The 24,536-nt window shown below is 42.2% G+C and overlaps 1 protein-coding gene across 2 annotated transcripts in view; it reads right to left on the bottom strand.

Moving 5' to 3' along the window:
• Positions 1-409: 409 nt before the first annotated feature.
• The window catches only part of LOC109482608 (nuclear receptor subfamily 4 group A member 3-like), a 96,431-nt gene continuing 72,304 nt past the window's right edge, over positions 410-24,536 (bottom strand). For both annotated transcript variants that reach the window (XM_019785404.1, XM_019785405.1), the window contains 8 exons: positions 21,093-21,202; positions 8,461-10,175; positions 7,712-7,968; positions 6,807-6,956; positions 5,294-5,461; positions 4,147-4,222; positions 2,115-2,295; positions 410-799 (listed from right to left, as the gene is read on the bottom strand). In XM_019785404.1, the coding sequence (XP_019640963.1) occupies positions 670-799; positions 2,115-2,295; positions 4,147-4,222; positions 5,294-5,461; positions 6,807-6,956; positions 7,712-7,968; positions 8,461-9,991 (2,493 nt within the window). In that variant the 5' untranslated portion in view covers positions 9,992-10,175; positions 21,093-21,202 and the 3' untranslated portion in view covers positions 410-669. The remainder of the gene's footprint in view (positions 800-2,114; positions 2,296-4,146; positions 4,223-5,293; positions 5,462-6,806; positions 6,957-7,711; positions 7,969-8,460; positions 10,176-21,092; positions 21,203-24,536) is intronic.

The raw sequence follows: 24,536 nt of genomic DNA, 5'->3' as shown, positions 1-24,536 counted from the left end.
AATTTTTCCTGCATGTAAATCAGCCTGCTTTGACGTATGTCAAGAACGTATATTCAGATCATGTGTTACCTCAAAGGCTGGCGTACAGTCTGAACATCTGTGTAAATTGGCCTGCTTTGATGTACGCCAAGAACCTAAGACCCCGTTCAGACTTTTAAAAACCGGTTGAAACTGCTAAATTATTCTCGCTCTTTTACTGAATTTGCACACAGCCCTGTGACCCCGGCCCTGTGACCCTACATGTATCACGCAAAAACTGATCAAAAAACCCTTAGCATTCAGACCAGGTTTTTTTGTTAAAAAAACCCTAAAAAAACACCTTCCGAGGTGGTTTTTGAAAATCAGACTTAAACCCCTAAAAACTGGTTGATTTGCATTCACACTAGGTTAAATAAAAACCCGGTTTATAAAAAACCGCTTGAAACCGCTAAATATAAGTCTGGTCTGAACGGGGTCTTAGTTAAGATTGTATGTTACTTCGAGGACTTGCATACAATCAAAAGGTACATTCTTGACGCACGTCAAAACAGGACGATTTACATGCAGGAAAAAATTGACATACAGTTTTCGTATGCTCATGTTCATACACAGTTATTGTACCGTCAGCTTTTTAATTTCCCCATGTGTATGTAAATCAGGTCTAAGCCATGGGATGGCAAGCTAGTTCAGTCACTCCTTCAAACCAGCCGCGGACAGCTCGGAGGACAGGGACGAACTCAGCGTCCTGTCCGAACTCGTCGACTCCATTCCCAGAAGTTCTGTCAACAGTTGACACGACGGCAGTTGTCCCGTGATGTACCTTAAGACAAGATACACACAACAGCGGACAACGTGAGTACAATCTTCAGAAGCAGCTCCGAGGTAGGATAAGAAGAGCTTCTCTCATCTTCAGGAGTAGAAAAAGCTTGAGAGGAAAACTTAAAACCTTTCAACTTGAGCCAGAAGAAAGCATAGAGAAAACCACACAAGTCTGTAGGAAATACAGTCATGTAAAAGAAATGATATTAAAAGGCTCCGCCCCTGAGGCATCACCAAAAAGCACATGCACAGACAGAAGAGCAAAGTTCAGAAAGCAGCTTGTCATGCAAGTGCACTCTCACATGACATTACTGTGTATTAACAGTAACTTGATGCAGAATGCTGCAAACCATAATATGTGATTAGGAAAGCAAGAGAAGCAAAGATGTACAATGTAGGTTGAACAGGCGAAATTTAGTACTAACATACATGTATGGCAGAGAAATGTATGCTTCCTATCAATTACTGTCTTCTACTCTAAAGCTACTGCACGAGTAAGATTACAAGCGATCGCCATGACATCACAGCCAGCGAGTGGTAGGCAAAAAGCAGGGGACAGTCGCATGATTTGCATACTGATAATTTGCATATGCCTTCAAATAATTTGCATGTGCATGATGTAAGCAAAAACAGTGATAAGTCGTTTTCTGACCGACAAACTACAGTACAGTGTTCCAGCCAGCGTCCGTCTTTCTGTCATTTGACGGAATTTTTCCAACATGATGGACAATAATTTTGCCCAATCCGTCATCTTTAACAGACAAAAAACGATGTGCAAAGATATAGAAAAAGATGTCATTAAACTGGGCTTTATCTGTAGGCAAAATTAGCCCCCCAAAATGAAGGAAATAATTTCAGAGTGTCAAGATTTCAAAATTTTCCAAGGGGAGCAAATGCCCCCAGAACGCTTTTAGAATTTGGCACTCAACACAATTTGGCACTCCTTTGGCACTCGATATGTTCTGTCAAACAAATTTGAGATGATGGAAAAAAATTCAGGCTGGCAGGAAGACTGCTGCAGTATCTACATGTACATCTTAACCCTTGTCCTGCTGACATTTTTTACACAATATTTCTAAATAATTTTCTGTCTTAATTACATGTAGGTCATAAGACCCCCGACTTTTTTTGCCCTGCGGTGGCATAGTTACTTCCACATTTGTTGCGTTTCGCTGCGGCGTGATGCGTTGCACAAGAAATACACCCAAATCATACCTATACAGAGTGATATACATGTTTAGATGGTTCTGTATTGTGCAAAACAACAATTGTTTGGCTCCGCAGGACAAGGGTTAAAACTTCTGAGACTTCCTTACCTGAAGACCAGGTGGTCCTTCCCGATGAAGCAGGCTCTCTCGATCTCTGTCAGCCTCAGTAGGAGTTCTCCTGTCTTGTTGGGCTGTTCTGGGTAGTGTGACTCTGTGTACGTCTGTAGGGCCACTTGGACCTGGTCCTGATAGTCTAACAGGACATTCCGATGCTTTATCCCCTTCACATCTACACAGAGAGGGAAAATACTCAAATTTGAAGTTTGGCAAGATCCAGCATACAGTACACATGCCTGTAGCCAGGAATTTGATTGGGGGGTTCTTCAAACTGCTTAAGGGGACCTCGAGCGCTGTAGGCGTGATGCAAAATTTTTTAAAATGAACCTTCTAAAATGGCATTTCGTGCATTTTTGAGAGGATTTCCAAGAAAAAATCAGAGATAAACTTTTATTCAATGACAAAGGGAGCAGTTTTTCTACGATTCCAGTCCATCTTTTCAAGAAAAATCTTGAACCTTTACATAAAAAGTGGACCTTTACATAAAAAGTGGTCCAAAAAGTGGACCTTTGAGCCTTGTTCTTCCGAACCCCCCCCCCCTGGCTACGGGCATGGTACATGTACCTCCAGGAAATATTTAGGTCTGACATCAGTGAATATTAGACATCCGGGTAGCAAAATCCAACCATTTCCAGCTTTTGTCACACTCTATACCAACACACAAATCCATCCAGCCCTTCTTGAGAAATATCTTGCCAGTGTTGGACCTCATCAAGTGTAGGCTATGGTATTTTCCGTCTCGTTGACGGTCATCGCCTTTTGAAACGGTCAATGCCTTATCAGCACGGTCCATCCACAACGTGATGTTTCGTGGTGTAAAAGGTTTGGTATAGGATAGGGGTTTAAAGCTACCCTTTTTGTCCTGGGTTTGAATCCGAGCTTATGCTTTTTCTTTTTCACTAAAACCTTTCTTCCATGATCCTCCCTTACATTTGCAATTCAAATGTTGCTTCTTATAGCACATACGTTTTATACGTTTTTGGACCTCAAAAAAGTTAGGATACTCTCGGATATGGCATTGACCAGTCAGCGATATGGCAATGACGGTTCTGAAAGGCGATGACTGCTTACGAGATGGAAATTTGCGTAGGCTACGTCTGCAAAATGCACATCCAGCTGTATTGGAGAGACTGCACCCGGCAGGAAAATGAAGAGGATAGGTCACTGGACATTTACATTGTACATGCACCCTCCAGGCTACCGAGCTATTATCTATTGTGAGCTTCAGGACAAGTCTAGTGTGAAACTATCGGATACAAAAGGGCGTCCCTGAATCTGGGCCAAGGCGATCTATTTTTTGCTGAGTTGACCGGCATGAAAGTTGACTGAAATTGCGTTTTTCCCAGGGCTGTCTCCTGGACCCGTCATTCCGTCCCCCGAAACGGATAAAATTTCACCCTACGTAATTTAAGCTTCCTGACATGTAAAAATATCTAGGTTGCATGGTTTAAAATTTTCCTAAGTGAAAATTTGCCTCTGAAAAAGTGTTTTCTTGTTATTTCTGGGATAGAAGTATTGTTTTTGGGTGGCAATAATTCATGCTAGGTTTGTATGCTTGGGTTCCAGGTTTCCCCATGCACTTTGCAACAACAAAAAGTGAAAATTTGCCTCTGAAAAAGTGTGACATAGCATTTCAGCAGATTGGAATTAAAAACAAATTGTGGGAGCATGCCCCAGCACATTACTGGTTTTTGCAACACCCCCCCTTCAACAATGAGTAAAATTGTTGGACTAAAATTTCAAGCTACAGACTGCAATGGTTTTGCTACACTTCTCATAAACATATAATCTCATAAACAACACATACATGAACATTGTAATCCCGCGCTTGTATAACATATTTTAAAATGTGTAGTGTATTTGTTAACATGTCGATGCTTTGTACATTATAATTCAGTTTTTAACTGCGTTGAACCAATAAAACCATCTTGAATTGGACAGTCAACATGGAATGCAACAGGTGCCACAATGTGCAGTAAATCATCAATGTTTCAATGTTTCGTTGACTGAGTATTGTTCTTACCTGGATTTAGTAGAATGAGGGCCTTCAATGCGACATACTCGTTATGGTCAACCTTTAACCTCCGCAAGTGTTCCACCTGTAAGGAGCATGGAAAATAGTCAACACTGTTGTAAATTTATAACCACATACATGTGCATGTATTGTACAACCATACATGTATGTGGTATAGTACATTAGCACCCCCTATCAACCTTTGGTGAAACTGCAGGTTACCCAGCTCTTCCTATAGGTTTTTTGGCTGGCATACATGTACATGTAACTTCCCTGTCATAACATACCAGCTTCTTAGACATTTGGCTGTTGCTGTCTAATATATATTATGTGATGTATATTTCACTTATTATGAGACTTGGTGATGTTTATTATGGGCATCCAATGCGATTTTTGGGCAGCAAAACAAACATCTGAAAATCTGTCAGTTGTAATTTCTTAGCACATTTTTGTCATCATTATATATATCCCAAAAACAAGCTACATGAATAGTCTCTTTATTCTTCGGTACCAACAGTAAATAACAAGAGCCAGCCTTCGATACGAAACAACCTTTTTTGTTTTTCCTTCTGTTTTCCATCAGTGATATCATATTTAATATAAATATCAGAATGGTATGGGATAAAATATCAGAATGGTATGGGATAGCGTTGATTCAACTTAGGCCACAGTAAGTAATTTTTATGGATGACATCAGCACGCACATTAATTTTCACCTGATTTTGGAGAGAAAAAACAAGAAACTTTCTTGCCTTCTGACAGTGATCAACATGCCAAAAATGGGCAAAGATGTCTGTTGCCATGCCAGAAGGTTAATGGCAGATAACTATGAAGAGAGGTGACAAGAAAGGCTCTGATTTAATGTTTTGTTTCTTACTTTGATGCAGTGATATGTGATGCTGGCTGTGTATATGTGATATTCCCACTGAATCAAAACCATTTGTACAATCATTATGATTGAGTCAAAATTTGAAATTGTAGGAACCTTGTTTTTTCGGCTCGCCTTGTTTTTTTTCGCCCGCTCCCATTAGATTTGGAGTCTGCAAAGGATGTCATCCATAAAATTTACTTCCTGAGGCCTTACTAAAATGACCAGAAACTTGACCTTGAAAAGTGCTTTGGGTGCCTTTAAAGGACACTACAGAAAGGGCCTTACCTGGTCTATCATGCGTGTGATGAAGGCGTCCAACCCTAGTGACTCTGCTTTCTTCTTGCCCTCCTCGGTTCCATACAGCGCGCTGGTGTGAGGCAGGGAGTGGAAGCAGGCAGACAGCAGCAACAGGTTTCCCCATGCACTTTGCAACAACAGGACTTGGTCCTCACTCTGTGTGGGAGGAAGTACACTTGTTATTTCTGGGACAGAAGTACTGTTTTGAGTGGCACTAACTTACGCTAGGTTTGTATGTTTGGGTTCCAGGTTTCCCCATACACTTTGCAACAACAGGACTGCAACAACAGGACTTGGTCTTCACTCTTTGTGGGAGGAAGTACACTTGTTATTTCTGAGACAGAAGTACTGTTTTGAGTGGCACTAACTTGTGCTAGGTTTGTATGTTTGGATTCCAGGTTTCCCCATGCACTTTGTAACAACAGGACTTGGTCCTCACTCTGTGTGGGAGGAAGTCTGGGCCTCCTTGGAAATCAGCTATTGGCTGAAGGAGCTACCCAGGTGTCATTGAAGATTAAATAAATAAATAAAGTACACTTGTTATTTCTGGGGTAGAAGTATTGTTTTTGGTGGCACTAATTTATGCTAGGTTTGTATGTTTGGGTTCCAGGTTTCGCAATGCACTTTGCAACAATAGGACTTGGTCCTCACTCTGTGGGGAGGAGTACACAAGATTGTTAATATTTCTGGGACAGAAGTATTGTTTTGGGTGGCACCAATGCTAGGTTTGCATGTCTTTGTTCCAAACTAAGTGGGCAGAGATTGATTTCACTGATAGTTGTGTCAGCAAGTGATGATATCTCACTTCAGCACCAAGGTCAGATGCCACACACAATGTATCCAAAAAATAAACTAAAATTTGATCAAATAAAGATTCAATTGTAGATCTTTATAGCATGCTACCTCAAGGTGAAGCTCTCCTCGAAGATGGAACCTCTATTAACCTCTTCCTACAGATGAGTTTCAAAAGCTCTGATGTACATGTACATATACACTACATGTAGAATACCGTATCGCCCGAGGTGCCAGCCTGACCGTGGGTCGACGGCCGAATATTTATATGTCATACCCACCTAATAAAACAGACATTCCAATGCAAAATGTGCTAAAATTTGGTGTATTTAAACGAAAAGTGTAACGGCGTCAATTCCAACATCCGAATTTGGTGTTCGAAGTTTCGAAAGCGGCACACTCAGTGCACACGAAAAGCATTCAAATTATTCTATAGAACGTCGATGAAGGTTAGACATCCAGGTAATACGATACGCCAAAAAGCAGTTACTCAAGCAACTGCATGGATATGATTTTGGAAATGGTCAGACGTTTCAGCTAGTATCCACTAGATTTCATCAGTGACAGTATCCTATAGAACATTTGGAAGCCAGGGCCGTACGCGTAAAGAACCCCAGGCTGTACCTCTAGTTATCACATGGGCTGGAACACCCGTATCGAACGTAATCGCAGCCCAGGTATAACATAAAAATAAAATGAAGCCACCCACCTCGACTTGTGAGAAGAGGGGCATGCGGCAAGCCCATTTCACCATCTTTCTCAGCTGGATCTCAGTCATCTGACACAGCCGGGCAAAGTCCAGCTCAAACAGATGCATCTGCTGCATCTCATCCATCAGAGACTCCAGGGTCAGGAACTCCTGTAGGATGGGAAAACCGGAGTTTTTACTACACAAAGCGAGTGGCGTCTGTGTGGTGTAGTGGATAGAGCACCCGACTGTCAAGCAAGGAGACCCAGGTTCAATCCCCAGGGTTGGACCCGGACATGCACCCAGACATTGTGCCCTTGGGAAAGGCACATATTTTCCCTCTCAATTAGAGGGATCCTGGGTTTAGGTTGGCGTTAGGAAGGGCATTCAGTGGTAAAAATCTTGCTCCAAAAAAAGACATTAAAAGTGCAAGCACGTCTAACCCCCATTTCGTGGAAAAATGACGTTAAAATTGGATTTAAGGTAGTACACAGTATTCATGGACAAACCTAGTAGTCAATAGTAGTTTGGCCACAAAGTAGAGTACTCGAGAAAGCTGCAGAGACCTCTTGGTCCAGGGTCGCTAACTGCTGGACTATGCACTCTACTTATCATAAGTCCTGTTTTGGGTTCCTGAGGTGTGGACTAGTTGTGTACAAAGGTATCTGTTTGTCTGGAAAGAGGTCTACTAAGTTGACAGTACATGGGTGGGGGAAGATGGACACACAAAATGACAAAGGTCAAAGGATATTTAGGAAGATAAAGCCGATTTTCATTTGTGCTGTCTACACATGTAGACTACATGTACACTGTACATGATTGTATATGTGGTTGTCCATAGTGAAAAAAAAACTTACAGCACTCACAGTATTCTTTAGTAGACTTAATTGGCATAAATAACGACACAGAAGTTTCCAATAACTGACCTGTAGCAGTGGTGGTATGGTTTTTTCCTGAGGGTATTCTGAAAGAGGCTCTTGCTTGACTTTCACCATGGCCTGGTTCCTGCCGTAACCGTTGGCCGAACTCGACGACAGCGGGGTGAACGGAGCGAAGTTAATCGGTCCCGCCATGGAGTGTCGCCTCCGCTTGGACTCCCCGTAACCGTTGTTCTTCAGTTTGGCGGTGTGCAGCGCCCCTTCGTACGTGGAGCGGCCGCCTCTCGTACGATCCTCGCGTATGGCTGAAACAATTCGAAATAATACCATTATTTTTCAAATTCTCCCTGCTGCCTAACCCTATGACCAATAGAGAATTAGTAGCTAAATGGCTACTTTGGGGTGCGAAGGGTTATCTACAAGTATAGCAAGGTACTTGTACAATGTAAGCACATTGAGATTGCTGAAACAGTATTCACTGCAATGCATTACAATAATGAACAATGGTTCTGCAATGCCATCTATCTGTCAGCATTTAAACTACAGCCTGTAACAGAAATGTACAACATGTAAGACAGCAAAAATCACTCCATATGAGTATGGCATAATCAATTCAAGGTGTAGGTTTACTGTAAGTCTTTGAATATGATCACAATTACTGATTATGTTATGGAAAATTTTCTACCTACAGGACTTAGATGACTTTAACCCTCCTCCTGCCACCTAAGCTAAAGTAAATAATGTATGCTTTCTTGGCAAGAAAGAGGTTAAGGAAAAATCTAGGACATCACACTCACCTTCAAGTTTCATCCCTTTAGACAAGCACTTGGAGAACCTGCATGCAGGGCACCGTTTTCTCGTCTTCAGAGACACGTCGCACTTGGCCGCGGCCAGACACTTGTAGTTTTTCTTGTTCTGAATCGTCCTCTTAAAGAAGCCCTTACAACTCTCGCAGGAGAAGATCCCGTAGTGGAAGCCGGATATCTTGTCTCCGCAGACCGGGCAGGGTTTTCCCACGGGGCTGTCGCCGTCCGCGGCGGTGGTGGAGGACGGTTGTGAGCTGCTGTCCTCGCCGACTGATTCGCTGCTGGTACTATCCGGTTGGCTCGTGTCCTGGAGCGCCGCCACCGCCTCGTGTTTCACCACGGGCGGGCGGGGAGACTGCGAGGGGCCAACGACCGCCACCGGAGCCGGTTCCTCGGGCAGCGATATCGGTCGAGCACGGGCTGGGGAGGAAGATGGGCGAGGACGGCGGCAGGAACATGCTAGGATGCGACGACGTTCCAGGTCAATCATTCCCCCGAACATTGACCCCGTTGGCATGGGAACCATTGTCGGGTAGGGATAATTGGGAATCTTCTGGTTGGCCGGCGACCTAACCGGCGACTTCTGTCTCATTCTCTGCGGAGGAGGCATGTTCATTCCCATGGTCGTCATTTGGTGGTGTCCATGATGCAGGAGCCGGGGAGAACCTTTCATCATCATGTCCTTGTCTTGTAGAGTCGACCTCCCGGTGGAGGAGAGGGCCTGATGGTTCGCAGCCGGCTCCATCAGGAAGGGAGACGTCGGAAGGCCGTCCCGGCTCTTCCCTTTGGACGCGTGCTGCCTCGCTCCCAACGATTTCACCTCCCCGCTCGAGCTCGCTTTGATGTCCTTCCACGAGAGGTCAAGGGCGTCTTCTGGCGGTGACCTCGTTCTTCTTTGTCCGCCCTGTTTGGGGGGAGGACTGAAGGGGCCGAAGTTGGACTTGGGGCTGAGCGGGGTGGACCAGTCACAGTTGGACATGGGAGTTCTGGGGGAACAGATAGGAGAGTCCAGGTTAAAGTCAAGGTAGGACAGTGGGGAGCAGTAAGGTGTGGCGGGGGAATGTGGGGTGGAGAGGCTGCCGTCAGAAGTCGCGGGAGAAGAATCCTTCCACCTCTTGTCTTTCTTCGGAGGTGGGGTGGGGGGCAAGTAGTCTTTATCTTTCTGAAACGTCGACAGCCTGTCTCCGTCGTCTTTCCTCTTTTCGCCACGTCTCTCCTGTTCGTGTTCCTGACCGTTCACCGCTATCCCAGGGTGGGACCTCGCGTCCGTGGAGGCGTTAAACCAGGGTACCTCGGTACCGGAGTATTCTGAAGACTTGGAGAACATCTTCCAATGCACACGCAGGGGCAACTTCGGAGTCTTGAAGGTGGGCTTGGGTGGGCATAGAAGAGACCTCCCCAAGAAGATATGCTCCCCAAGAATTGGGTTGATTCCTTTGGATACTAGACTTTCAACAGTACTAACTTTGTCATAGGGTTGGTGGTTTTGAGAGCTGTCCATAGGAGCTTTATGTTCAGTCATTGTGCTCGAGTGACCTACGTTTTCACCGGCTGAGCTACACGCAAACCCCTAAGCGGTCCGCAACATCGGAGCATCCCGGGATGGTGGAACAATTGGGAGACGTGCTCGGATGGGCTTGAAGACCTGGGAAAAAGCTTTTGATCCGCTATGTGTAGAGATGAGATGGGTCAGCACCTCTAAGCACCTGGGCAAAAAAACAAAACAGAAAAAGACATCAGCATGGAGACCTAGACAACTTTCTGTGATCGCTAGTGCCATGTGGGGTTGTGTGGTGTAATCGCAGAGCATTTGGCTCAGAACCAAGAGAACCGGGGTTCAAATTCTGCCAAGTCACCAACAATGTGCCATTGAGAAAGGTACTTCACAGGACTTTCCTCAATTTGATGAAGTGAAATGATTATGCCAGAAAAATCATGACCATAATTCATGGGCATTAAACTTTAAAGGAAAACCAAACCAAACCAAACTTCCGCCACCCATAGCTATCATTTTTAGGGCCCAGTCACTTACAATGAACAATTATACGATTGCAAACTGAGGGTAGTCTTGGGACAGTCTTACGTATGTCCAGCAGAATTCAGTTGTCTGGTTACAGAAAAGACTGTCTAGATCCTTTCAATTTTCAATTTCAATTTCAATTTTATTAAGAACAGTCTACATAGCAGGGGTACATAGTACTCCTGAATTGTGTGGACTTTACATAAGTATAAGAAATGCACAAGACAATTACATACAAGAGTGGGACATGAAACATTAGAACACTAGGTCTGCGTTTGGCTATTGTACAGTCTAATTGTGCAGTGGAGGAACGAGTTGTACAGTCTGTTTGTCCGTGCCTTCGGCACCGTGATTCCCCCAGAGTTCCTCAAACACCTCCCTGTGCTGTCCTTATCAACAGTTGGTTCTGTCTCAGCCTGCTTGAAAACTCTAGGACATCAAAATCGTACGACAACCTATACAATGAATGTGACCAGGCTATCACTGAAAACTAGGGGGGCCCATCCTAAAAATGAGAGTTTGACATGAGCATGGTACAATACTCAAGTAGCATATTCAGAGAAAAAAAACATAAAGCACTGTTGGCTAGGGCGTAGAATTTATAACACTTTTACATAGTATTACACCATACGATACAGAAATGTGCACGGACACGAACCCTTCTTTGTTGAATAATATACCAGAAACACATAATACCTGACTAGACATTCTAATACGAGACGAAAAAATGATTTATAGTATGTAACAGCGAGGTCGACATTCAATCACGACTGTGGTTATGTAAGCCATTATAATTCCAGACACATTGGACAGGCTGGCAGCTACGATCCAAAATTATACATTAATACTAACATGAGAATGCAAAAATTACCTCCTTGATGTCATGAAATGAAAGATTAATTTCTACATCAGTTACCTCTCATCTCATCTATCCCTTAGGTTAATTATTTGACCATTGGGGCTCCTCAGACGACCTGACAACCAGTTTTCCCCACCCTTCTTGGTTTTCTGCTCTTCACTTGGTGTCATGCCTGGCCATTCATTCTCTGACTATCTTATATTAGCTGCTATTTTCAGACACCACTGCATCAGAATCAAGTGACATTCAGTTTCGACGACAATAATTGACTGCCTTGACGGAAGTCCCTGTGAATTACGAATCCTCTCTCGTCTACTTGATGGCAAATCGTTCCCTGAGACACGCACCAGTCCGTACACTTACCTCGGATGTGACGCAAATGGGAGGACTTCAACATGCCGGCAGCTCTTTATATGTACTACAGTCCCGTCTGGGGCTTTTATCTATCTGGCCGTGTCGATTTTTACATGGGCCTGCACAATTTGATTGACTTGTCTCCACAAAGAGAAAAAAGGCGGTCCACTTTCTGACAAGCGCCTGGGAAAGGTACCACAGAATGTGGCCGTTTGTCTGTCCTGACCACCCGTTGGGCGAACCCTTTGGGTCGTCCCCCTTTTTTTCCGGGGTCCGATTTTCCCCCGCCCCGAAAAGTCCAGACCTTATGTCAGGGGACGCATTTAAAGGTCGGTAGGTACAACAGACACATAGTCCTGGGAATAGGTTACCTCAGGTATTTTCCGCTGACCTTACGTAACCCCGAGTGATCTAACAGGGCAAAGTTGGGACTGGACAGTCCAAGAATTGTCTGTGCCGCTTTCAAAAGAATCAAACGGCCAGTGACACCACAATACAAACGTATGATAAAAGATGGACACCCGAATACTACAGACCACAACATTTCTTGACCTGCTCTCACTTTCAATGCCCTTCTGTACAACTAGACACTCTTCTGCTTCTTTCCCAGCTGTTGAAAGAAAGTACATTTTACTGTAGAGAGACTTGAATGGTACCTTTATGTCAAGGACTGTCTGTGTGAATTCTAAAAAGGGGTCACGGAGGAAAAGAAAAGGAGGATCCATGGGAAATTCCGAGCTGAATGGTCTCGTGTGACCCCGGTCAGATTTCCGCGTTAAGCTCGGAGACATTGGGTCAGACAGGTGAACGCATTCCTATATGGTAATGAAAGCACGTAGATATCCCCACGTTTTGTCTGATGTCTGGGTGCTTATGTACAAGAGGACTACTGAGAGAATTTTTACATTGAATACGTATGTTGAATGTAAAACCACACAAAAAATGATATAGCCACACTGTGGCCCACACAGATCTTTTTAAAGGGCCGCCAAGCGAGCAGTATAGAACTTTTAGAGTAATTACTCCATTGCAGACAGTTGATGGAATTTATGCATTACCACAGAGTTTAAAGGTAGCGGATTCGTTCTCATCTCTATATCTTAACCTAACCGCTAGCGTCTGGTTTTATCAGACTAAAAGAATGCTTTTCTTTTGAGTTTGATCAAAGAAACTTATATAACCGACCAATTCGCCAACCTACCACCGAACACGGTCTGAAAAAAATGTCTAAAATTTGGCTTGAGTTGTCCAACTCGGGTAAGACAAGTAATCATTCTATCAAAAGCAAGCAAACAAAACACTGTACCCTTTCACGTGCACACAAGGCACAGCGATCCTTGTCTGACCCCCTATTCAACCTCGAATAGCCCTGCGACCCTCTACCGCTGTGCCTGAATTGGCAAATGAATAGGGTTGAAATGAATGGGGCTGTGGGGTCAAAGAAACTTATGGTTGGGTTCCCAGAGGAAAATGGCCATCCCGGTGCGAGCGTTAGACCTGAGTTGATCTCTACTGCGCCTACTTTTCTGGTGTGTTTCTAAAGCCCGTTGAAGCTCAATTCTTCGTGAGGAAATAAAAGAGGTCTGTAAGGTGGTGGGAAAAGGTGAAGTTTGGTCAGGAGGATGGCGTAACCTTGACCTTTTCTTGGTCGTGAAGGTCAGGATTCAATACCAGCCTTTATTCAAGCATGGGACTTAAAGTCAAGGTATGGGAAAATGTGTAAATGTGGATGCCATTTTTAGGGTGTCTGAATCTTTGTAACTCAGTCTTGGTGAAAAGTAGCAACCTCCTCTTTCTGTGATGTCCTAAAAACTACATGAAAAAGAAAAATTACAGTTCTTATAAAGTGGCTAATGTGCAGAAGTGTTAGGACATATTACCATATATATTTCTTCTAATAAAGGATATATTTTTTTTAAAATTTCAACCCTCAAATGGGCACTTTTGGTCAAAGTCAAATTCTGGATGTGCACTTTATTCTGGTTTTCTCCAATGAAAAATCAGGACTCAGCGATTAGCTGAGGTGTCACTCCACTGTACAGCAAGGGAAGAAAGTCGTGTATAAAAGTGCCTTTCCAAAGGCACAACATGTCAGGGAATCGAACCCGGGACCTCTTGGTTCTGAGCCAGCCATGCAATGCCATCAAAAACTACATAGCATTGCAAATAACACTGAGAATAATGACTCTTTCTATTCACAAGCTGGACAATATTACCTGCAAATAAAGGTTAGATTAAACTGAGCATTATTCTTTGAAAGCTGTCCAAGGAGATATGGAAATAAAACTTCACATGAATCCAAATAACCTATCATCTTAGCAGTAGATTAGATAATGCTCATGAACAAGTCGAGGAACTCTGAAAGTTGTACCTACATAAAAGTTGTCATAAAAGATGACATAAAAGTTGCCTTCATTATGAAATGTATGAGGTCATGAAGGTTGAACATATATGAACACAAGAGTATGGTCCAATGCCAAAATCAATTCCAAAGGAAAGGAAGAAAATGTGAAGAAAAGAAAATGAAGAGTCTATTATTTGTCATACGTTCAACCTTCATGACTTCACACATTTCATAATGAAGGCAACTTTTGTGTCATCTTTTATGACAACTTTTATGTTGACTTCAACGACATTAGTATCTTTTTCCAATATTTTTTTTCCAATGTCACAACATATATTTCCTGATTTTGCAGCTGCTTTATACAATTTACATTGTGGTGGAAAACGTTTTTTCTTTGGGAAAATGGACGAAAATTCATGCGTGCTCGGATGTCATACACATAATCAAATGAACATGGCCTTAGTACAGTGGTGTTCAACTCCTGTCCTTGGTGCTAAAATGCCATCCTTCCTTATTTCTGAGAATTTTTTTTTTTTAATGACAATTTACCACATTTGTGGAAGGATTGACATAACAGGTGACTATCACCTCTTCAAAGATGTCAAACCTGAGACCAGACTGTAATGTTTGAACCACTCACACCGGGAGGGTCCCCTACTCTTTTCGATAAGTGCGGTGGGTTCTTTAACGTGCGTGGGGCGTGGCTCTCCCAAACACGGGACCTCCATTTAACGTCCTATCCGAGGGACGTCCCTAGCCGGAGCTAGGTACTCATTTTCACCTGAGTGAAGTGAGGAAAGTCGTGTTAAGTACCTTTCCCAAGGGTACAATGTCGGGGCGCATGTTCGGACCCGAACCCGGGTCTCCCCGTTTCATAGTCCAGTGATGTACCACTACACCACACGACGCCATGGGAATTCCCATTGTTATTATATATGACTAACCACCATCGTGTAACATTTATGTAAGCCTGGCTGGCTGAAGGTCATAATTACTCAACCCCCGTCCTTGGTGCTGAAATACCATCAATACCTCTGGGAAATCTCCATTCTTACCTAAGGCCACAGCAAGTAAATTTTATGGATGACATCTGCGCGCGCATTAATTTTCGCCTGATTTTGGGAAAAATCAACAAGAAATTTTGTTGCCTTCTGACAGTGGTCAACATGCCGAAAATGGGCCAAAACATGTACATTGCTTGTGGGTGTGCCTCATGCACTGCTTTAAGGCCGCATTAGTATCATAATTAGCTTTTTAATCTGTACATAATGACATTTGATAATTTTTGTACATAATCAATTCTCTGTATAACTTTTACCGAATTGTATATTTCATGTCTACTGATTTTTGATGTCTTATGCCTAATGTTTATTGTTTGACTTGGTTCCGTATTGTTTTGTATTATCATTTCAGGTTTGGGAGGACAACTTGTAAAGGCGTTGATACACCTGTTTTGTCCTCCCTTCCACTTGTTTTTGCATGTGGTAAATTCAAATAAAGAAATAAAGAAAGAAATGTACCTGTTGCCATGCCAGAAGGTGGATGGCAGATAACTATGAAGAGAAGAGACAAGGCTCTGATTTAATGTTTTGTTTCTTACTTTGATGTAGTGATATGTGATGCTGGCTGTGTATATACATGTATATGTGATGTTCCCACTGAATCAAAACCATTTGTACAATGATTGAGTCAAAATTTTAAAACGTAGGAACCTTGTTTTTTGGGCCTGCCTTGTTTTGTTTTTTTGCCCGCTCGCATTAGATTTGGAATCTGCAGAGGATGTTATCCATAAAATTTACTTGCTGTGGCCTAATGTTACCTTAGCACATTGCACCTGGCTGGGTCAAGGTCTTCAGCACTAATATATACTTGGTTTCTACCAGTCCCGCACACATAGGGGTGATATTTGACCCAAAGCCATGTTCACGTTTGATGCCTGCCTATTCTACCAGCAGGCAGCGGTGACGAAGGCTGTCCACTTAATCTAATTAACTGACTATGAAATCACTACTCTGTTGGTGCATAAAAGTAGCCTGGGTACCATCCCCAGTAGTATTCGCACGCTCTATAACTGGGTCTGGACTTGAACACATATGTAGCGTCTGGAGTCTGAATATTCGTTCAGATTTTGAACAAGCACACTGATTGGTCCTACTCGTCTAAGCCCTTTTTGGGGTATGTACATATTAGGTAAGGGGCGTTCGGACGTCAGAACGGCAACTTTAGCGTCCGTTCGAACATCCGAACGCCTTATCATCAACATGTCCGACGGCGAACCGAACGCAAAAGCACACATGATATAGCCGTAGTCAGTCTTTCCGCGATAAATCATCAACATGGCTGACGCACAAGCCACTCAGTTCACGGAGGTTGATGTTGACCTCGCAATCACGTCCGTTTTGGACGATTTAGACGGAATATGGTCGCTCAAAAATGAGCAAAAAGATGCATTGAATAATTTCGTTCGTGATGTTTTGGGCGTCCTACCGGTAAAAAGAACGCACCGAGAAAAGGAACACTCGCGCGAAGATCTGTGTTTACAAAACAACAAACATCACTTGAATAATGCAGGCGCGCCATTGGCCGTCGCCTCTGAGGCTCAGCCAATCAAATGAAGCCCCGCTGCTCGGGCTAGCTCATTACGTGACGTCATCACCAATCGTTTTATATGTGATCAAGTCCAGACCCAGTTATAGAGCTGGCGAATATACTACTGGGGATGGCACCCAGGCTAGCATAAAAGAACATCAAGAAAAGATATTGCGTGAGTCTAAAGAAAAACCCGGAGGATCACCTGAGAGAGAATTTAGTAGGCTGTTTTCAGCATGTCAGACCAGAGCAAGTCAGTTGAATTTTCCTTCTTTTCATAAATTAAAGCTTAGGCCACACCAATTTAATTTCTTGGTTAACGGATTCGCCCGCTTCATTTTTTTCTGATTTGAAAATAAAAATAAAAATTCAGAATCAACTGCAAAATGCTCATATTTTGCCCTGAACAGTTGAAAACAGTACTTTTCTTCCTAGTTGTTACAGTTATTACCCTCCATGAAAATGGGGGTACTGTTTTTACTCCGTTTCATGTTTGGTCTGATATCTGAAGATCGGTGAGAAGGAACAGTACGATATTTGGCAGATTGATGGATGGGGCCTTGGAGATTGTGTAGGTTGACTTTGAGCCCCTGGTGATTGACCTTGGTACTGCAGTTTAATTTTTCTATTCTGTTGTTTTCGCGTTATGGACTGTTTGTGCGATATTAAGGTAGCATGTAGTTGTTATTACCATGGTTTAGTGGTTTAAATTTGGGTCCCCTAGCTGTTTGCGTTTGATATTTACAAAATGTTTAATGTTGGACTTTTTGTGTTGAATGTTTGGAAAATCTGGGGGATGGTTTGGTATGATTTTTGGTATGTGGGTAGTTGTTGAGTCTTTTTATGTTTTGGAGTGCATTAGCAGGTTGTCGCATATTTTTATTGCTTAATTTAAAAGGATTTTCACTTTTTCACCCCTACGTCATAATAGGATGGTCTGTTTGGCCCAAAAGTTGGAACAGAGTGTTTTTGTTTATACCTCCAGCTGGCAGGTCAGACCCAGGCAGCCCTATCTATTTTTACCCCCAGACAGAGTCTGCAGGAAAATAAATCTTGTTTGTCTGGTCTGCAGGTCATTTGCCTGTCTGCTGGTCATTGACCTACATGTACAGGCAAATGTAGCCTGGGTACCATCCCCAGTAGTATATTCGCAAACTATTCGCAAACTCTATAACAGTTATAGAGTTTGCGAATATACTACTGGGGATGGTACCCAGGCTAAGGCAAATGACCTGCTGGCCATCAAAGTAAACAAACCATGGTAACAAGACACTAAACGCCTGCACATGACAGCTTGATAAATACAAAGTGCCACCACAAATCATTCTGCTGATAAAAACAAAGTTTGACTCATAATATCTCTATTGAAATACACCAAAAGATTACAAAATAACAAGCTATTTCATGGAGGGATGATGTCTACGACTTCTCCTTGTTCCATCTTTCATTACAGTGGTATCATTAAAAGTTCAAAATTCATTGTATAAATTTTGAACCAGTCTGGTGTGTTGACTTCATGGCTCCTATCGTACCATTTTGGGCCATAATAGGATCCCTAGGCCTGTTTTTATTTTTTTTTTATTTTTCGCCCGCCCGCTCCATTATTTTTCTAGAAAAATCCGTTAACCAAGAAATTAAATTGGTGTGGCCTTACCCTGTTATATATAATATATGTTTAAGAAAGTCTTGTTCTTACATGGATATCCCATACCCATTCTTTGTTGCTTCAATTATATTTTCCTTCCTAGGAAAGCTCTAAGCAAGCCCATTATTTCCTGTCTGTTACCAAATTAAGACTGAATTAACGACATGTACGTGTACAGTTGCACTTGCACAACTATGATTAAGCGTTCTGGGTACACGAGAAAGATTATGATAGAACGTTACTGCTAACAACGTTGTAAGGAAACATACATCACGTCTTAGCGGAAAATCCCGGAGACATTTCAGCTGGATAGACTTTAATCTGCAGTGCTATATACTGGAAATATGATATGATCGCATAACCATGAATGTAAAGCCAGACATTTGTATTTTTGCATGTACCTCTAGGCACGGATCAACTTGAAAATCTTTAAGAGCCTACTATACATTTTGTTAATCGTTCACTGGAGTTCATTTCGTGGTAGGAGGGAAAGGGTAACGAAACAACCGTAGTAAATGCGAGACACAAATATTTCACAATTTTACATTCTATCTTCCAGTGATCTCGTATTTCCCCAGAACTATCGTAGACTGGAACTCGTTGCCACCAAGCACAGTTGGGGCATCATCACTAGAGAGCTTTAAACAACTCCTGCAACTTAATGTGCAAAGATTGAGTGTACATGTAACAAGTCGTTCGGTGTGATATAGCTAGCTGCCGCTACTTCGCGTGCCTGCAAAGCTTGTGTGTTAGGGTGGTTATACCGGCTATACTGATACAGATACAGATCTAGTCAGCCTCCGTCCTTCTGTCAGAATATTCATGCTCGTAACAGACAAAAATGTTGCCCAATACGTCATCTTGGAGGGAAAATTGGTGTGTAAAGATATTGAATGAGATGTCATTGAACTAAGCTTGGTCTAGCAAGAAAATCTGCCCCTCAAAATGGTAACTATGGAGGACAGCACCCAGGCTGCCGAAGCTCCATGACTCAAGAACTCATGATCAGTACATACATGTACATACAGTGCCGATTCATAAATTCCGTGAAAGGCCAGCATTTGCCGGCTTGTCTTATACGTCCCTATGTACTCCCGCAAATTCACAATACAAACATGAACCAGCTTTGTATTCCTGTGGTTTAGTAGCACTTTTATTTTGAGCCGGAATTTTTTCATTCGCCTGCGCGCACTAGTTTGGGGGGTCTTCAGAGGATGTCATCCGTACAAAGTCAGTGTGGCCTTAGGTCCCTTAAAAATGCATTCTATATCAAACTTTCATCTAAAAATACTGCTATACCTTGGAGGCTTGAGGGCCTCAAAGACCCGGTGGTTAAATATATACCAGCGAGAGCTTTCAAAGAGCCGAAGGATAAATTCAACTTTACTAACTTAAAGGAAAAAGCGGAATATCATTTTTAACATTCTGTCATTTTTCTTAGCTGAAAGAAGAAATTAATTTTGAGCCCTGGTATATTGTAAGTAACCAACCCCACATCAATGATCATTATCATCATAACAATAGCCTTCACCCTTTTCCCATTCCCAGGATGCATAGCACTGGGGGGAGGGGGGCACTGTGCTGTTCAAACCTTGTCCTTGGTACTGAAATGCTGTACAACATACAGTTAAATGTTTAGCAGCTTGATTGTTGTTTTAATGTTTTTTATGATGTTGAGGCCTTTTATATGGTAAGTAACCACCCCCACACCAATGATCATCATCATCATGACAATATCCTTCACCCTTTTCCCATTCCCAAGATGCATAGCACCGGGGGGAGGGGGGCATTGTGCTGTTTTCAAACCCTGTCCTTGGTACTGAAATGCTGTACAACATACAGTTAAATGTTTAGCAGCTTGATTGTTGTTTTAATGTTATTTTATGATGTTGAGGCCTTTTATATGGAAAGTAACCACCCCCACACCAATGATCATCATCATAACAATATCCTTCACCCTTTTTCCATTCCCAGGATGCATAGCACCGGGGGGAGGGGGGCACTGTGCTGTTTTCAAACCCTGTCCTTGGTACTGTAAATGCTATACATGTACAACATACTGTTAAATGTTTAGCAGCTTGATTGTTTTTTTTAATGTTTTTTTTATGGTGTTGAGGCCTTTTATATTCAAAATTAGGCAACTTATTACAGATTGAATCTGAAAACAAAAAGAGCATGAAATTTTTGTGTTTTTCAAGTAAGGCTATCATAAACCTTGTTAAACAAGAAATGACACCTATCTTGTGCTAAGTTTACTGCCAACTATTACAACATTTATTTCTCACTGAAACAACTTTGAAGAATAAAACTTTTCAATCATTGTACAAATGGTTTTTGATTCAGTGGGAACATCACATATAAAAGAATTGAAAAGCATCACTGCATCAAAGTAAAAGACAAAACGTTAAAGCTGGGCCTTGTCTTGTCTTCAGATTTATCTGCCATCCATGTTCCAGCATGGCAACACACATTTGCCCATTTTAGGCATGTTGACCACTGTCAGAGGGCAACAAAATTTCTTGTTTTTTCCCCAAAATTAATGCCCGTGCTGATGTCATCCATAAAAACTGTCTTGCTGTGGCCTCAACAGGGATAACATGGTTTACATTCATGTAACATTACTTTCTACAGTTATTTTCTTTGCTGGTTTAACAAAAGTACAATGTGACACCAATTCTGCACAAGACAAATAGAAATCCGAGCCTTTTCTCGAGGAATAATTGGGTTCCTTGCTGGTTGAGCGCTTTTATTCCACCGCGCTACGTGCAACTTGTTGGAAGTAATTATACGAACTTGGTGAACCAAAATTTACCTGATCTCTCTCTGTTGACTGCTTGTGGTTGAGTACGGAATGAAACGCTGATCTGGACTGTCAATGAGTCACCAACACTAATGATCTTTGCCAGACCCCGTCACAGAAACCTGGAGCAATTAAAAAAAAACAAGATCAGCTTAGTACCTAGAATAGAATTATACATGTACGTAAAACAGCCTTAGATTGGAGACCTGTTAGCCTCTACCAGGCTTCGGGAGGCAGCTGGAAAGAGTAGAAATCGGCCAAATAGAGAGATAACATGCCAGGGGAGTTTGTCTGCTGGGAGAGAACATTTCGCCGCACCACAGCAGGCAAAGTCCCCTAGCATGTTATCTCTCTATTTAGCCGATTTCTACTCTTTCTAGCCGCCTCCCGAAGCCTGGTAGCTCGAGTCTAGAGACCTGTTGGGAAAAGATAGACGGGCTAACCCAAAACCACTTGGAGAAGAACTACATGACTGATGAACTGTTGTCCCTGGGATTATCCTGGCGGTCAGCAAAAACATTGGCCAAGGACAGACCCAGATGGAAAAGAAAAAGTCATTGTCTTTTGTCTCACAAGGGACGAAGAGGACAAGTAAGTACAGTTAGATCAGCTTCTAATACATGAACAGGGAAAATACTATGTACAGGAAACGAGCGGCTAATTCTTTCAAGTCTGCACAGCCGTGTACACCTGAAAGATAATTGGTTACTGCAGTTGACTGATGCAGTAGTTATCCTCATTATCACAAAGTATCCGATGACAATCAGTTAATAGCTGGAGGGTTTAACAGCAGCACACGTTTACCTGAAATCCACGTGCAAGTCTGTCAGAAGCAGGGCCGTTATGCATAATGAGTAAAACGCTCACATGTCACGCGGAGACATCTAAGACTTAGGCAGAGGGTTACTTCCGTTCGTCTGGCGTACACACACCTACGTAACGTCACCCGAGACGAACTGAAAATTGAACAGCGACGCGTCCTACAACGTTCCTGCAATAAGCACCCATAATTCGGCAAACGGCGAGCCGTTCATTACGTTATATCTCAGCCATCAGTCGTCTACTGTCCTCCGAGATCACGCTGAAAAATCGCTATTTCCACTTCAAAGCGCCGGTCGGATATTAGCCAGACCGGATTATTTGCTCCCAGGGTACAATAAATGGGTCGGGCGGGTACGGTAATTCCTAATTTTTTTACGGTACTTTTATGTCCACGTCACTTCTGTTACTTTATCATTACCGTTAACAAATTGTTTGTCTCTTGGTCCCCTTTCTTTCTCTCTTTCCTGCCACAGTGAAGATGAAGACATTTTAAGTTACGTGAAGAAGGCAATTTTCTATGGACCGTGAAATTTCTGCTGCCGTATAGACAAAGGGAATTACAGTACTCCCTGCTGGTTGCGAACGCCAAGGGGTTAGAGGATGGGCAACAATGCTGATAGCTTGATCTTCAGTCAATTTTTTTTCCCACTTAGTCCTTACACAAATTACAGAAAATCACTGTCAGGCTGTCAGCCTTTGTTAGGCCAGACCAATCTAATGTCTTGGTTCCTGAATTTCGTGAAAAATATGCCTAGCAGGTAATACGTATTGAAAACAGAAGCCTGAGGGCATGGTTTATGCCTTGGTGCAGTAAGTTTTATGGAGTGAATACAGTGATATTCAAGTTGTCCTCCCTACCCTCTGATTTTATGATGTCCACTAGGGCCACACCAATTTAATTTCTTGGTTAACGGATTCGCCGCTTCATTTTTTTCTGATTTGCAAATAAAAATAAAAATCCAGAATCAACTACAAAATGCTCATACAGTATTTTGCCCTGAACAATTGAAAACAGTCCTTTTCAACCTACTTGTTACAGTTATTCCATCTTTCAATGCATTGGTATCATTAAAAGTTCAAAATTCATGTTTAAATTTTGAACCAGCCTGGTGTGTTGCCTTGATGGCTCCTATCGTACCATTTTGGGCCATAATAGGATGCCTAGGCCTGTTTTTATTTTATTTTTTTTTTCGCCCGCCCGCTCCATTATTTTTCTATAAAGATCCGTTAACCAAGAAATTAAATTGGTGTGGCCTAATACTATGTTTTCATATCTGAGAAAAAAACTTCAAGAATAAAAATTGGTGTGGGCCGAAGAATATCAAAACTATTTTATCAAAGGGAGAATCGTCGTAGATTACCTTGTGTATATTATTATCAACATAGATAGTGAAGCTGGTGTGTTACAGTAAAGAGTGGTTATAGATACATGTAGATAAAAATACAGATAGTGGCTCATAAAAGATAGTGGATGCTATCTGAAACATCTGACACTTCAAAGACATACCTTCAATGACATACTTATCACAATTGTTGAAGGACATCAGAAATTCTTCCAGTTGCTTTGATTTCTTTTGTACTATGTAATGTTCTATCTAAATGTCAAAGCTTCATCAACATATCCGGTTTACCATAATTGAAAGATCTGAAGTCCCATTCATCATAATTGTTATAAGATAGTAGATGCTATCTGAAATGTTGGACACTTCAAAGATTTTATCCAGTTGCTTGATTCATTTTAATTTGTACTATGCATGATGTACAAAATGACTAAAAAAAACTGGTGGATGTTCCAACTACTAAGTACCTAATAGTACCAGCCCAGAAGAGAACAAGAAATAGCCATGCCTTCAAGTACCAGAGTTATCAACCAAGGATTGAGGTGTTCAAGAATTCATTCTTTCCTAGAACTATTGCAGAGTGGAACTCACTGTTACCAAGTACAGTAGGGGCATTGTCATTAGACAGCTTTAAACAATGTCTGGAGTTAGAAGTTCAAGGGTTAGGTGTAACAAGTTGATCGGTGTAATATAGCCAGCTGATGCCGCGCCGCGTGCCTGCAAAGCTGGTGTGTTACACCGAAAGGCGGTTATACCGGCTATACAGATTTTGTACTATATTATGTTCTACCTTCACCGACATGGCTTCATTGATGTACCCAGTTTATCATGACTACCAGATAGTAACCTTCTCCAATCAGTTTATTCCACTGCAGTGTTCTAACCAGCCTGAAATTTTGTTCTGTCACTTCAATTTTGTTTGACGAAATGTCATGTCAAGGGCCAAAGGCACAGCAATCCTATTATAGTAAGGAAGTCTAGGGGCATGCTTCCCCAAGCAAATTTTCAAATCTTGACCCTCTGAAACACTACTAACTTTTCATGCATTTTGAGGGGCAAATTTTGCTGGTAGACTAAGCTTAGTTCAATGACATCTTTTTCCATATCTTTACATGCCAATTTTTGTCTGTCAAAGATGACGGATTGGGTAAACTTTTTGTCTGCCATGACAGAATTCCATGACCCTTTGAATCACCACTTCCTGCATTTTGAGGGGCAAATTTTGCTGGTAGACTAAGCTTAGTTCAATGACATCTTTTTGCGCATCTTTGCAAGCCGATTTTTGTCTGGGCAA

Source organism: Branchiostoma belcheri, unplaced genomic scaffold (genome assembly GCF_001625305.1).
Source record: "Branchiostoma belcheri isolate BF01 breed outbred unplaced genomic scaffold, Haploidv18h27 scaffold6, whole genome shotgun sequence".
Lineage (NCBI taxonomy): Eukaryota > Metazoa > Chordata > Leptocardii > Amphioxiformes > Branchiostomatidae > Branchiostoma > Branchiostoma belcheri.
The sequence above is the reverse complement of the archived record's forward strand: the minus strand, read 5'-3'. Positions and strand labels throughout refer to the sequence as shown.